The 15,000-nt window shown below is 46.0% G+C and overlaps 2 protein-coding genes, 1 long non-coding RNA gene and 2 pseudogenes across 3 annotated transcripts in view; all 5 read right to left on the bottom strand.

Annotated features, from left to right (window-relative positions):
- Nucleotides 1-207, bottom strand: part of LOC146573475 (cytosolic arginine sensor for mTORC1 subunit 2 pseudogene) — an 866-nt pseudogene extending 659 nt beyond the window's left edge.
- Nucleotides 14-3,262, bottom strand: LOC146573476 (uncharacterized). The gene has a single exon (XM_085278375.1). The coding sequence runs from the start codon at nucleotides 3,137-3,139 to the stop codon at nucleotides 2,231-2,233; it is 909 nt and encodes a 302-aa protein (XP_085134501.1). The 5' UTR covers nucleotides 3,140-3,262; the 3' UTR covers nucleotides 14-2,230.
- Nucleotides 1,476-2,042, bottom strand: LOC146573477 (thioredoxin-interacting protein pseudogene; annotated as a pseudogene).
- Nucleotides 3,263-4,231: 969 nt separating the features above from the next.
- Nucleotides 4,232-5,747, bottom strand: LOC146573478 (uncharacterized). Its single transcript, XM_085278376.1, has one exon. The coding sequence runs from the start codon at nucleotides 5,267-5,269 to the stop codon at nucleotides 4,361-4,363; it is 909 nt and encodes a 302-aa protein (XP_085134502.1). The 5' UTR covers nucleotides 5,270-5,747; the 3' UTR covers nucleotides 4,232-4,360.
- Nucleotides 5,748-14,297: 8,550 nt separating this feature from the next.
- Nucleotides 14,298-15,000, bottom strand: part of LOC146573479 (uncharacterized) — a 1,561-nt gene continuing 858 nt past the window's right edge. The window contains exon 2 of the long non-coding RNA XR_014892845.1: nucleotides 14,298-14,928. This is a non-coding gene — a long non-coding RNA (uncharacterized LOC146573479). The remainder of the gene's footprint in view (nucleotides 14,929-15,000) is intronic.

A 15,000-nucleotide genomic window follows, 5' to 3' on the forward strand; every position in this document is an offset into this window, starting at 1 on the left:
TTTTGGAGGCCAGGAAGGCGAGTTTTATTAATCCGTGAGTGCAAATCTGGATCCCTTCTTTCTCTATACTCGCCACTTTCAAGCTGTGCTCTAAAATATGAAGCTCCATCTTTTACGTCTTCTCATTTGAGGAAGGACTAAAATGGGTTAGGGTGGGGAAGATAATCCCTTCTCCGAAAGGAAAAGGAGCGTGCACGGTCCATCCCTCCCTGCGGCCCTCCGTACCCGTCCCAGAAGACTTGGCGGTCACGTTGGCGGCGGCGGCCATAGCATACCACCGTCCAGCCGTCGTCCATGGCGTCCAGAATTTTTTTCTTCTTTTCTTTTTTCCAAAAAAAATTAAATGTGCTTCAAAAAATATTTATTTAATTTTAATGTGAACAAAAAACGCTTTCCAAAATGTGGAAAGGAAAAAGTCACGTAAAAACAGTAAACAACAAAAGAAGGTGTGCCAAAAAAAACTGTTTATTTAAAAATAAACACAAAAAACACAACGTTTCGACCGTACACGGTCTTCTTCAGGTGTGGCACACAGAAAACTGTAAGCTAGGTTAGCTGGCAACAGTTGGACTGGCAGAGATGTGCTCTCATCGAGTGCCGAGTGGAAAATGAGCTCCTGTGTGAGCTCCGCCTTTTATATTCTCCCCTCGGCTTTCATACAAAAACATCTGCACGTATCAAGAGCGTATTACAAACATATTTTCTCACAAATGAGTCATTAACAGTGATTTCCCTGCGCCCTGAAAGAACAGAAGTTGTGAATTCACAGAAGTGGAACTCTTAAATGAAATGTTGCCTGGGACAACTGCAGATCAGATACAAGGATCCTCAGATAAAGTGCGTTCCATCGAGAGCGTGTGGTATGGACGGCACTCGCAGTAATTAGCACCAGTCACCAAGCTGTGGTGACTGGTGGAAGTTGCATATCTCCACATCAAAAACATTGTTCAGTTGAACAGAGTCTTCTGGGCAGTAGGAGAGTCAAAAGCAACAATATAGGAATAAAGGACTTTTTTCAAACACTGGTAACACTACTGACATTTAAGGAAGAAATTTACATGCTGTGATTCTGAAAAGCAACAGTGTTCCCAACAATTTCGTAACAGCGATGCAAACTGAGTGGACTGGTAAAAGGATGTTTCCTTTTGAGTAGTCCTGTAAAAATACAGTCTTGGAGTGCAATGAGAAAAAGCCACGGTGCCACAGCAGGCCAGTGCTCGGCCCAGTAACAAAGTCATAGTGGCTGTAAATGGAGAGTCTCTGGAAAGGGCAGCTTATTCAGAAATGCAGCATATCACTGTGCCATCGGGCCTCAACATCTCTGGTCTGAGGAGCACGAGCAGGAAGACTCATAAGCGATGAAGCAGGTTGAAGGCAGCTGACATAACAAACGACCAACATTTCAGTCCACCTCCACACTCGTGCCTTTACTTCTCCATCCAACCTCCTCTGGAGTTCAGACCTTCTGCCTGTTTTCAAGTTTGGTCCTTAACAGGTGGACCACAGTTCCACGGTTCCCACTGGTGGACTTCAGCCGACCGGCAGCATGCGAGCATTGCCGTTGAACTCCTCCTCCGCCTCACAGTCCCATCTTTATGAACGCACCAGCCTTCCAGTACCCAGGGACCGTCAGGGATGAACATGCAGGTGACTTTCTTCTGCTTCATGCCACCTGCTGGAGACAGCAGGTCTGGGGTGTTGACATCCAGTGGCTCCTCCACCTCGAAACATTTCTTGCACTCTAGCACGGGCTGCTGCGGCCTCTCCATCAGGGCTTTGACACAGTACTGGACGTAGCCGAACTTCCCCTTGTATGACGACACCAGTTGCCCTTGCTGAGGGAGCTCGAATCCAAACGTGTACTCGTACTTGTTGCCAGGTCTCAACACCACAGAGCCGTCAGAGTCTGTGGGCTGGTCTTGCAGCCGCAGGACCGTTTCATGTCTGAGGTACTCGGCCTCCTGTCGGCACCGCTGCTTGCCTTTAGCGTACTCCACCTTGGCGCAGCCCAGACCCAGAAGCTTCAGCGCGGACACCCGCATCATTAGGGTTAGGGCGTTGGTTACGGCCCCGTCCCCCCTGGGGGGGACCGAGGAATGCGCGGTCCTTCCCTCCTGGGTTAGGATTATGGTGATAGCAGGCCACCAGGGGCCTGAGTGCACTGTCCATCAATGGGGGCCGGGAGGTGGAGACCCTGCCCAGCAGGTCCAAAAATTACCCATGTCTTGGGTTAGATCTTTCTTATCTCCGTCAGGACAAGTTCTGTGAGGTTTTCACACTCGCCTATTGAATCAGTCAGATGGGTCAGTCTGTTCTGGTCCACCTTCAGGATGGACAGCTGTTTCAGAGACCCTATGCTGTCCGGGACGACCTCCAGCAGGTTCTGTGTGAGCAGCAGGTCTGTGAGAGCCAGGAGGCCATTCAGCTCTGACGGGAGCTCCTCCAGACGATTCTCCGACACATCCAGACACACCAACCTACGAAGGTTTCCCAGCTCTGGTGGTAATGAGGACAACTGGTTACGGTCCAGCCACAGCTCCCTTAGGTTGGGGAGAGCGCCGAGGGTATCCGGCAAAACTTCCAGTTCATTGCTGCCCAGGTCCAGCTGTTCCAGTTTCACCAGGAAAGAGAGCGACGTGGGCAGAGACTTCAACAGGTTCTCCCTGAGCTCCAACGTCACCAGGTTGGCCAAATTTCCAATGTCATTGGGCAACATCTGTAATGACACATCATTGAGGGCCAGGTGAGCGAGCGCTCGGAGTTCAGTGAAACCATCCGGCAATCTGGAGAGGGGGTTTCCACTGAAGTCTGCAATCTCCAAGGCCCTGCAAAACTTAATGCTCTCTGGGATCTCAGAAATATCGTTCCTGGAGATGTCCAATTCCACCAGTTGCATGAAGTTAGCCACCTCAGGCGGGAGTCTCTGGATCTCATTGTCGCTCAGGCCAAGTTTCCGGAGGTTCAGTAGTCTGAAGAAAGGCTTTGGTAGCTCTTTGAGTTGATTGGCATCAAGGAGAAGCTCCTCCAAACTGCGGCTGTATCGAAATATTTCATCAGGAACCGTCTGCAAGTTGCAATGCCGCTTGTCCACCGACTCGACGTGGCGGTTGCAGCGCCACAGGGGGATACACTTCAGCATGTCCGGCCGCCGGAGGGGAGGGGGGTCTGGTTAGGGGGTTAGGATTATGGTGATAGCAGGCCACCCTTTCAGGGGCCTGAGTGCACTGTCCATCAATGGGGGCCGGGAGGTGGAGACCCTGCCCAGCGGGTCCAAAAATTACCCATGTCTTGGGTTCGATCTGCAATGAGCCATCGCGACGTTTCGGCATCGTAGTGCCTTCCTCAGGCTGGCTCAGGTCAGTACTGGTTGCAGGTAAGTGTTTTTCTCTCCCTTTTATACAGGTTTTACAGGTAAGTATTTCTTTTAATTTTCACCGCCATTTATTTAAGTTTTTACATTCCTTTTACTTAGGTTTTTGCAGGTAAGCACTTTTTTCTTCCTTTTATACAGGTTTTTTCCTTTAGGGTTGCAGGTAAGCATTTCTTTAATTCCTTTTATTTAGGGTTTGCAGGTAAGCACTTTTTTCTAACTTTTTTCTCTCCTTTTTCTTCAGGTATTGCAGGTAAGCATTTCTTTTAATTTTTCTTCCTTTTACTTAGGCTTTTTTTACTCCTTTTTTTTATGGATTTTGCATCTCCCAAAAACTTTTTTTTAATGATTTTCTCATATTCAAACATACTACAACAAGTCAAGTGTGAGAGGAAAAGCACATTTCCACCATTTTTGATTAGCCTTAAAGGGCAAGAACTACTGAATGGTTGCCTTTCTTCTTCTTCTTTTTTCCTTTTTTAATTTCACTTTTTACACTAGTGGTACAGCAAAATATATTTTTTTCAGCTGTTACTTTGACAACAGTTAAATGTGCAATAGAGAGCCTTCACAGTCCACATTTGTCTGGCCTCAGATGGGATGTGTTTTGTGTGTTAATGAGATCTGTGTGCAAAAGTCATGTATTCATTCATTCCTTTTTCCACCCAACAACTTTTCACTTCTTGTCCTGACACAAAGAACAGTAAATATAAGGCCTGAGTCTGAATTAGTGGTTTCTTAACTTTACAGTCCTGACTGTGTAGTGGAGCCACACTAGTTCTAGCTCTGCACTTCTTGTAACCCCCCCCCTGGTTAGGGTTAGGGTTTTAGGGCCAGGCAGGGGCATCTCCCACCCCCACGAGGCACGGGCTGGTTAGGATTATGGTGATAGCAGGCCACCCTTTCAGGGGCCTGAGTGCACTGTCCATCAATGGGGGCCGGGAGGTGGAGACCCTGCCCAGCGGGTCCAAAAATTACCCATGTCTTGGGTTAGATCTTTCTTATCTCCGTCAGGACAAGTTCTGTGAGGTTTTCACACTCGCCTATTGAATCAGTCAGATGGGTCAGTCTGTTCTGGTCCACCTTCAGGATGGACAGCTGTTTCAGAGACCCTATGCTGTCCGGGACGACCTCCAGCAGGTTCTGTGTGAGCAGCAGGTCTGTGAGAGCCAGGAGGCCATTCAGCTCTGACGGGAGCTCCTCCAGACGATTCTCCGACACATCCAGACACACCAACCTACGAAGGTTTCCCAGCTCTGGTGGTAATGAGGACAATTGGTTACGGTCCAGCCACAGCTCCCTTAGGTTGGGGAGAGCGCCGAGGGTATCCGGCAAAACTTCCAGTTCATTGCTGCCCAGGTCCAGCTGTTCCAGTTTCACCAGGAAAGAGAGCGACATGGGCAGAGACTTCAACAGGTTCTCCCTGAGCTCCAACGTCACCAGGTTGGCCAAATTTCCAATGTCATTGGGCAACATCTGTAATGACACATCATTGAGGGCCAGGTGAGCGAGCGCTCGGAGTTCAGTGAAACCATCCGGCAATCTGGAGAGGGGGTTTCCACTGAAGTCTGCAATCTCCAAGGCCCTGCAAAACTTAATGCTCTCTGGGATCTCAGAAATATCGTTCCTGGAGATGTCCAATTCCACCAGTTGCATGAAGTTAGCCACCTCAGGCGGGAGTCTCTGGATCTCATTGTCGCTCAGGCCAAGTTTCCGGAGGTTCAGTAGTCTGAAGAAAGGCTTTGGTAGCTCTTTGAGTTGATTGGCATCAAGGAGAAGCTCCTCCAAACTGCGGCTGTATCGAAATATTTCATCAGGAACCGTCTGCAAGTTGCAATGCCGCTTGTCCACCGACTCGACGTGGCGGTTGCAGCGCCACAGGGGGATACACTTCAGCATGTCCGGCCGCCGGAGGGGAGGGGGGTCTGGTTAGGGGGTTAGGGTTTAGGTGATAACAGGCCACCAAGGGCCTGACTGCACTGTCCATCAATGGGGGCCGGGAGGTGGAGACCCTGCCCGGCGGTTCCAAAAATTACCCATGTCTTGGGTTTGAGAGCTAATGGGCTATCGCGAGACGTTTCGGCATAGAAGTGCCTTCTTCAGTCGAGCCCAGGTGAATAAGTGTTTTCCTTTTTGTTTCTTTCCTTTATACAGGCTTTATTTTAACAGGTAAGTTTTTTCTTTCCTTTATACAGGCTTTATTTTAACAGGTAAGTTTTTTTCTAGGGTTGTGCCCTCCCACCCCGATCGACTGGCAAACGTGGCCTGCCATCAGAGGGCTGCCGCCGGGCCCGGCACCTTCGCCGGCGCCTTCGGGCGGTCAGCTCCTCCGGCCCGCAGGCTCGCCTCTAGCGCTGGCCGGGGGTTACAGCGCGAAGGTCGAAGGGGGTGGTGGTTCTCGGACCCCGCCCTGTCCTCCCCACGCTTCCCCCCCCCCGCCAGACGCGATCGCTCGGTAGCGAGACCGAGACGCCCGGTCCGTCCCGGTGGTCATACCACGGCGGGCCTCGTCGCAGAGTGGGTAGGCAAACCCAGAGTTTGCCCACCCCGCGAGGGCGACGGGGCCCCGTCCGGCAAACACGGTTTCTCGAACCCTCGCCCCGGTCCACACGTGCATCCGGAAAGCCTCGCCCTGGTCGACAGGGCTCAGTAGCCCCGAGCGAGCGAGCGAGCGCGTGCGTGCGCGCCGCTGCCGCCGCCTGAGGGGCTACCTGGTTGATCCTGCCAGTAGCATATGCTTGTCTCAAAGATTAAGCCATGCAGGTCTAAGTACACGCGGCCGGTACAGTGAAACTGTGAATGGCTCATTAAATCAGTTATGGTTCCTTTGATCGCTCATCCGTTACTTGGATAACTGTGGCAATTCTAGAGCTAATACATGCAAACGAGCGCTGACCCTCCGAGAAGAAAGTCACCTGCATGTTCATCCCTGACGGTCAGGTGTCATTGAATGCAAAAATTGACCGGCGTGGATTCTGTGAAGGCGAAGAGATCTGCATCAATGCGAAGTTTGAGAACACCTGCTCCCGCATTGTTGTGCCCAAGGCTGCCATCATAGCCAAACACACCTACCAGGCAAACGGCCGCACCAAGATCCTACGCCAGAAGCATTTATTAGGATTGTCTCTTTATCTTTTTATGGCACCCCCTGTCTTTTTTGACATCCCGTCCTTTGTTCACTGTACTTTTGTTTATGGCACCCCCTTCCTTTAAATCCTTTCCGTGTGTATTTACATTATTTTCTTTGTTTTATCTTACGTGACTTCTTGTCTTTTTCTGTTTCTGTTTATCTTTCTTTCTTGTACGTGACTTCTTGTCTTTTTCTTTTTCTGACTACTTGTCTTTCTCTCTTGTACGTGACTTCTTGTCTTTTGCTTTTTCTGCTTATCTTTCTTTCTTGTACGTGACTTCTTGTCTTTTTCTTTTTCTACTTGTTTTTCTTTCTTACGTGACTTCTTGTCTTCGTTTTTTGTGTTAGGGACCCCCCTGTGGTTAGGGTTAGGGTAAGATAGAGGGCAGGGGCACCCCCAACCCCACGAGGCACTGGCTGGTTAGGTGTTAAGAAAAGAATCAGGCCACCAGCAAGCTGGTAGCCTGAGGTGCACGGGCCATCGATGGGGCCGGGTGGTGGTGTCCCTGCCCTGGTTCAAAAAATTGCCCATATCTAGGGTTTTAGTGCACATTTAGCATTCACTGGGCCGTTCGCGACGTTTCGGCATGTTTTTGCCTTCTTCAGGCCGACCCAGTGTGTCTTGTCTTTGTCTCTCTGTTTTCTGTTTGCCTCTCTTGGCCTTTTATACTCTTGTTAGCTCCTCCCACTTGGGCTTTTTTAAGTTGACTGCTTGTCCTTTTCTTTTTCTGACTTCTTGTCTTTTTCTTTTTCTGCTTTTCTTTCTATTTTACGTGACTTCTTGTCTTTCATATCTTTAGTTTTCTTACTATTTTTCTCTTTGTTTTCCCCTTGTTTTTTCTTGTCTTTCTGTGTTTACTCCATATTCAGACAAGGCGAGCAGGAGAAAGAAAACCAGCTTTCTAGAAATTTTAGTGCAAATTGCTGGAGTCAGATACATTTATTAGGATTGTCTCTTTATCTTTTTATGGCACCCCCTGTCTTTTTTGACATCCCGTCCTTTGTTCACTGTACTTTTGTTTATGGCACCCCCTTCCTTTAAATCCTTTCCGTGTGTATTTACATTATTTTCTTTGTTTTATCTTACGTGACTTCTTGTCTTTTTCTGTTTCTGCAGCAGGTTGGTACAGGAGCAGGCACCAGAAGCAGGCCTGTGGAGCACTATGTCATCTGCTCGGCCTTGCTTCAGGATGCACTGTACAATTCGATAGCAAGACCTCATGGGTTACCACAAAAAAAACAGTGTCTTTCTGCCTCTGTCGTTCTCTTTGGTTTGTTTGAGCGCTTGTTTTTTAAATACACAGCAAGTGTCTCTCTCTCTCTCTCTCTGTCTGTCTCTCTGTCACACACACACACACACACACACACACACACACACACACAGAAGCAGAGCAGCTGCTGTGCCACTGGGATTGAACAAGAGGTGCTCCCTCTGCTGGCTCAATGCGGTACAAAGTGTCTGAAGGAGTTATACCGGCGAAAATAACATCTTTCAATTGCATGTTTGGTCCACAGGATGGCGCCTAGAATGTTAAGGTTCAAAATTGAGGAAAGAGAGTACACACCACCCATGGTCCAGAGGATCTTGGTCCAACAATGATTTTAATGAACACACGTGTGGGAAGACACTCTGTACGCAGACAGCCAGTAGTCCTCGACTTAATCAAAGCATGAACAGATATTTTATAGCATCAGGGTTTGTTTACTGACGCCCCTTCATGCGTCACCGGTACATTTTATACATAGATCAGATCAACACCATCATGACTTTTCACCCAGAAAATCATCTTCTATTTTCATGGCTAGCCCTTCCTGTCTACCTTTCAGTTCTTGTCTTGTTCCTCTTTCTTGCCGAGACAACAAGGAACGGTTCCTCTTTTACCGAGACACTTTTGCAGTTACAACCAGACATGAGTAATCTCTCCTCTAAATAAATTTAACTCATGTGTGTGTGTGTCACGACCTCACATGCTCTTTGTGTCACCTCTTCACCTACTATCTGTGTCTCGTCCTCAAATGCTCTTTCTCAATTCACCTGTTGCACCTCTGACCTTTTACCAGACCAGAAGCTCACTGAGACTATGTGTATGTCTTCTACTAAATAAATGTTTTAACCAAGAACCTCTACTAAAACCTTAATATAAAATGATCTGATATATAAGTGTTTTGTAAGCATGTATTGCAATTCCTTCTATGTTCTAGTTTTCCCTCAGCATGGATCATCTAGACACTCTCACTAGTTGAAGCTTAAGACCTTTAAAGAACCTGAACATCAACTCAAATAAGCACAGATATGCAATATGTATAAAATAGTTATAACTGCACCTGGAATACAAAGTTAATTTAATACCTGTGTGCATAAAACCTTAAAGCCTTCTTAAAGCTATCTGTTACATTGTTAAAGCCTCGTCTTAGCCTGCTGCTCAAAATAACTTCCTGCTTTCACTTCTGCATACAACTTCCTGTCAGCCTGCAACTCAGTCTTTCTGAAAGAGACACTGTTTAACCCCTGAATGCAATATAAACTCCAGATTATATTATTAATGCAATGGTAATGATGACAATTATTTAACAATAGCAGTAAAATAATTTCCCTGCTCCACACTCCCTCTCTCGACCACCGGACGAAGCCCCCAAATGTTACAGTTATGCTTGGGTGTCCTGTAAGAAAATTCCAAAGACAGACAAAGCTAACCAGCCCAACAACAACCTTCTTTACTCCTCCAAAAACTACTTCTTACCACCATGCAGTTCAGGCAAGTACTGAGAAAAAGGAAAAAACAAAACAAAATGTCTTAATTTGAAAAAGCATTAATTAGATACGCAGATGGATCTTTTTCTTTTTTTTCCTTTTTTCTTTTTTTTTTTTTTAAACTGCCGTGCCAATACAAAACAAAAACAATACAAGCTTGTGTGCTCGTGCTCTTTTGTTCTTCAAAGTTTTCTATACCTCATAACTGATGCATAAAAATACAAGAGCAGTCTACTAAAAACAAACAAAAAAGATAGTAAGAGTAGAAAGTTGAGCAACAGTATGTAGAATGTAACCTTGTCTTCCAACTAAATCTTGGCTTCCTTCTCCCAATCACATCTTCACTGTCTTTACCTCTGCTGTTATTCCCCTTGCCATGTACAAACTCAGTTGTTGTCACCTCAAATATAAGGAGGCAGCTCCTGTTTTTGTCAAGCACAAATGTGTCATCAAAGGATGGTCAAAAACAGCACCGTTAATGAGTAGTACAGCTGCTGTGCCACTGGGATTGAACAAGAGGTGCTCCCTCTGCTGGCTCAATGCGGTACAAAGTGTCTGAAGGAGTTATACCGGCGAAAATAACATCTTTCAATTGCATGTTTGGTCCACAGGATGGCGCCTAGCTGGCAAGTCCTGTACATTGCATATTAAAAGTTGTTGCAAGTGCACTCACATGTATTTTTTGTGTAAAAGAGACACACACACACACACACACACACACACTCACACTCAGCGGCTCAGAGATGAGGGAAAAACAACAGAAATCAGGATAGATTTTAATGTCAGGAGATGCCCTGTGATGCTGGGGCCATTGTGTAAGATTGGAATGTGTACCAGTGGCTGGTGGGTGGTCCTTGAAGGTCCCGGGAGGAGGCGGCGAGGAGGCAGCGGGTGGCTGGGCTTGAGCTGTGGATCAGGGACGTCATTAATTCTGCCTGGTGCTGCGTGTGCCCTGTGCAGCTTGGATGTCTGCCGCTGACGCTCTGTGGTTCCTGTTCTGCTGATCTCCTGGTCCACACACGGCTTCAGGGTGCACTGTACAAGGGGAGAAGAAATGCATCATTGGTTACCAAAATAAAACAGTGTCTTTCTGCCTGTGTCATTCTGTTTGGTTTCTTTGAGCGTTTGTTTCTTAAATACACAGCAAGTGTCACTCTCTCTCTCTCTCTCTCTCTGTCACACACACACACACACACACACACACACACACACACACACAGAAGCAGAGCAGCTGCTGTGCCACTGGGATTGAACAAGAGGTGCTCCCTCTGCTGGCTCAATGCGGTACAAAGTGTCTGAAGGAGTTATACCGGCGAAAATAACATCTTTCAATTGCATGTTTGGTCCACAGGATGGCGCCTAGCTGGCAAGTCCTGTACATTGCATATTAAAAGTTGTTGCAAGTGCACTCACATGTATTTTTTGTATAAAAGAGACACACACACACACACACACACACACACACAAGCTGGTCAGCTGCTTTGCAACTCAACGCGGTACAAATCGACTTCTGTGCCTCTTTTTCTCTTTGGGTTTTCTGTGTGTTTTTTTAAATTTTTAAATCCACAGCAAGTGTCTCTCTCTCTCTTTCTGTCTGTCTCTCTGTCACACACACACACACACACACACACACACACACACACACACTGAGGTCTGCAGTGCAACATTTGAATTACAGTGCTTTGAATCTCTCTCTCTCTCCCTCTCTCCGTCTGTCTGTCTGTCTGTCTCACACACACACACACACACACACACACACAGTGAGGTCTGTAGTGCAAAATTTGAATTTCATTGCTTTTTAATTTCTCTCTCTCTCTCTCACACACTCACACACACACACACACACACACACACACACACACACTGTGAGGTCTGCAGTGCAACTGGGATTTAACAAGAGGGGCTCCCTCTGCTGCAATTGCATCTGTGGTCCACCGGAGGGCGACCAGCTGGGACGTCCTGTGCTTTGCATATTAAAGTTTTTGCAAGCGCATTGACATGTGTTTTTTGTGTAAAAGAGAGAGAGACACATACACACACAGAGAAGCTGGTCAGCTGCTTTGCAACTGGGATTGAATCAGAGGTGCTCCCTCTTCTGGCTTTTTCTTATGCACACTATTAAAAAAAGTTGGGCGCACCCAAATCAGCGTTCAAAGATTGATGGCTCCCTGTCAGAGCACTGGCTATGAATTTCAGATCGATCAGGCCTTAACTTGACAAAAAAGTTATCAATCGTTCTTTTCATCTTTTCTCATTGCCCACGGTCAGTTATATCCACTTCTGTCGGTCCTAGGATATTCACAAGGCCTGTGTATCATCACTGATTTCTATAATCCACTTGATTCCGATTCACAAGGTCCAGATTCGATTTGGTGCAATTTTTACTCAGAAAGTGAGAGATCTTATAATTCTGATCATTTATCAGTACTGACACTGAACTTTATCAGAGATGTGACCATCACAGCACATGCCGTTGTGTCAAAGTAACTGAGAATAAAATAAAATAAAAAACATAAAGGAGATTTTCCTGGCATGGATTTTATAGCAGATAACCTTAAAAATATTCTGCAATTATACCTAATTTGAAAAAGTTTACATTTCTTCAGTATTAAACAGCAGAAATTAAGCTTTCTTATCCGACGTCATTTAAGTACAAAGGAAAGAAAAGACAGCGGCCGCCAGCGCTGTAAACAACGGTAGACTGATGGGTAATAAGCGAATGAGTAATGCAGAAAACACATGTTTGAGATGGGAAACTTTTCTTGAAGTTTCTCTCACAGTTCGTGCGTGAACTGTGGGTTTTATCGTGTTGGAAGCAAAACAGCAAAAGTAAGAAGGAATTAAGGATGATATTAGCCCCCACGCCGACTAAGCTAATTCTGATGCGTCGGTCCGCTCTGTTTACGTCTTCGTGTGGAATGCGTTTCCTGCTCTCATTTGCTGGTTGTTGTTGAAATAGTTTTGTGAGCTTTAACCTGAGATTCTGGCGTTTCTGGTAAAACACATTTATATTCATTCAATTCAGGATTTAATGAATCGATATCGCTTCATTCAAGCTACTCACCTGTCTATATCCACCTCCACTTCCAGCTGGACCACGGACAGAGGTCCCGCCCCTGACTATCTCTGATTGGTTTAGACCACGAAGGGGAATCACGTGTGTCTGTTGTTGATCACATGGACGTCTGTGGCAAATTTTACAAACACTTCTCATAATGAACGAACTCAGGAGGGTTAGGGTTAGGGATGAGGTAAAGCAGGCCCCCCTAAAGGGTCCTGGGTGCACTGTCCATCAATGGGGGCAGGAAGATGGAGACCCTGCCCGGGTGTTCAAAAAATTGCCCATATCTTGGGTGAAGTAGCTCGGGGCCCACGTGACGTTTCGGCGGAGTACTTTCTTTCTTTTTCTTTTTTTCTCCTCTTTTTTTTCTTTTTCTTTTTTTCCAAATGGGGGAGAAAGAACAACAAAATGTAAAATCTCACATTAAAATGTTCACGTTTTGATGTGAAAGGTGTCTCTGAAGTAACGTAGTCGGCATCGAGAGCGGTTCCCATTCATAATTACAACAATACGAAAACTAAAAATCTTGGCATTTCTTCTCGTCTTTTTTGTCTCCTTTGGTGAAAGATCAAAGTGACATTTTGGGACAACAAACCAGTTTGGGTTTTTTTGTTTTGTTTTTTTGTAATGACATGACAATACAGAACTGTGTAAACTCTGGTCCGCTGTTCCTCTTTGCTCACCACATGTACTGAGTCCAAATCTTGGGTGGATGTAAAAGCACAAACTGCAAAAAACAAACAAAAGAACAAAAAAATAAAGAAGCAGTCAGTCCGCACAGCTTCATCACCTGGTCCCTCTGTGTGGCAGAGACCTGCCAATCTCTGCACAACAGTTCACACCATAGTTTTTTCTCCCTATTTTTTCTGGTCACGAATAAAGTCGCCAATCCCTTTTACGAGTCCGTGTTCAAAGTGGCTCACAGAAAGAGGATCCAGAGTGCTCTCAGTACTTGGCAGCACCTGTGTGCTGGTGTCATGTCCAGAATAAGAGGCAGGTCAGCTAGAAGGTCACAGTTGCAGTGCTCTTGTTTTGAAAGGTCATTGTCTGGATGCTGGAAAGGATTTTCCTCTGATGCCCAGCCAAAGTCACACCCATGTGCAGCAGATCCTGTGTGGTGATTGGGGCCAGCTGGTCCACTGAGTTGAAGCCAGCCTGAAGGAAACTGTCTTCGTAACGCTCCATCTTGATGGCCCTAAGCCAATCCCCCACCGAAGCACACGGCGGGAGAGCTAAAGGTGCGCGCTGGTCCAGCAGGGGGTAGGACGGGTGTTGAGGTAAGACCAGGCCCGGCTATTGCCGGAGCCTGAGGTGCACGGTCCATCAATGGGATTGGGAACGGTGCCCCCTATTCAAAAAATTACCCTTAGCGGGTGTAGTGCACTGCCGTTGGGCCATCGCGACGTTTCGGCTGGGTATAGCCTTCCTCAGGCTGGCCCAACGTCTCTCTGTGTTCTTTTCTGTTTCTGTCTTTCTGTTGCCACTCAGGGCCTTTTATACTGGGCTGTCTCCGCCCCTTTTTTTTCCAGACATTTCTTTTTTCTAATTCTTTTCTTTGTCTTTTCTGTTTCTCAGTTTTTACGTGACTCTCCCTTTTTCTATCTTTCTCTGTGTTTCGTCTTTCAACTTTACCCCTTGGTTCATTTGTTTTTTTCTCTATGTTTTTTTCTTTCTTTTACATGGCACCCCCTGCATTTTAGACATCCCGTCCTGTGTTCTTATGTTCTCTTTAATGGCACCCCCTTCCTTTATATCCTTTCCAGTTTTTCTTGTTTGTGTCACTTGTTCCTTCTTGTCTTTTAGGGTTAGGGTTAGGGTAGGGGAATTGATTCCTCCTACGAGGGTAGAAGGAGGGTTAGGGTTGAAGAAAAGAACCTGTCCCTCCCGAAGGAGGAACAGGGCGTGCACGGGCCATCAACCCCGATGGTCCGCAGCCTCACATCCCTCTACCTCCATAATTGATTTTTAATTTGAAAGGTAAGTATTTCTTTTTTTACAGGTTTGCAAAGGTAGGTATTCTTTTTTTGCAGGTTCCCAATTTTTCCGTTACTTTGGCTTGTTTCCAATATTTCTTTTTTTACAGGTTTGCAAAGGTAGGTATTCTTTTTTTGCAGGTTCCCAATTTTTCCGTTACTTTGGCTTGTTTCCAATAAAGTGTTTTCAATCCCAATTTGTTTTCTGTGTGGTTTTTAATTTTGTTTTGAGTTCTCTCTAATTTGAGTTGTTAAGGAAAATCAATAAAACATGAATTAAAACATGAAATAAAATCCCCCAAAAATAACAAACTAAAATAACAAACTAACGTAAAGTTGAAAAAATTAAATGAGTATGCCCTTGTCGCGACGTTTCGAAGTTGTTTCTTCTTCCTCAGGCGAGGGCATACTGAAGAGCACTGGGTTTGAGGCTCCTATTTATACTCTCCCCTCTGATCCCGCCTCCTTGGCTTTCTTTGGCTTTCTTGTAATATCTTTTTTTAGCTGTTTGCTTTTTTCCAATTCTGCCAGACTTTTTGGCTCTCATTTTTCCTTTTTTCTTTCTTTCTTCCTTTCCAGTCTTCTCCTCTTTCCCCTTTTGACTTTTCCTTTTTCATCATCCTTTTCTTCCCTTCTCTTGACCTCTGCCTTTTTTTTTCTTGCTTTAAATTAAGTTTCATTTTGACAAAGTGTAGTTGCAGAACAAAAGTCATT

This window comes from Mchenga conophoros, linkage group LG6, assembly GCF_057382185.1.
Source record: "Mchenga conophoros isolate Kocher_MC1m ecotype Shallow Benthic linkage group LG6, M_conophoros_male_GT1.1, whole genome shotgun sequence".
In the NCBI taxonomy this organism is placed as follows: domain Eukaryota; kingdom Metazoa; phylum Chordata; class Actinopteri; order Cichliformes; family Cichlidae; genus Mchenga; species Mchenga conophoros.

Coding starts and splice junctions, on each gene's coding strand:
- LOC146573476 (XM_085278375.1), bottom strand. CDS start 3,139: ATGCTGAAGTGTATCCCCCTGTGGCGCTGCAACCGCCACGTCGAGTCG.
- LOC146573478 (XM_085278376.1), bottom strand. CDS start 5,269: ATGCTGAAGTGTATCCCCCTGTGGCGCTGCAACCGCCACGTCGAGTCG.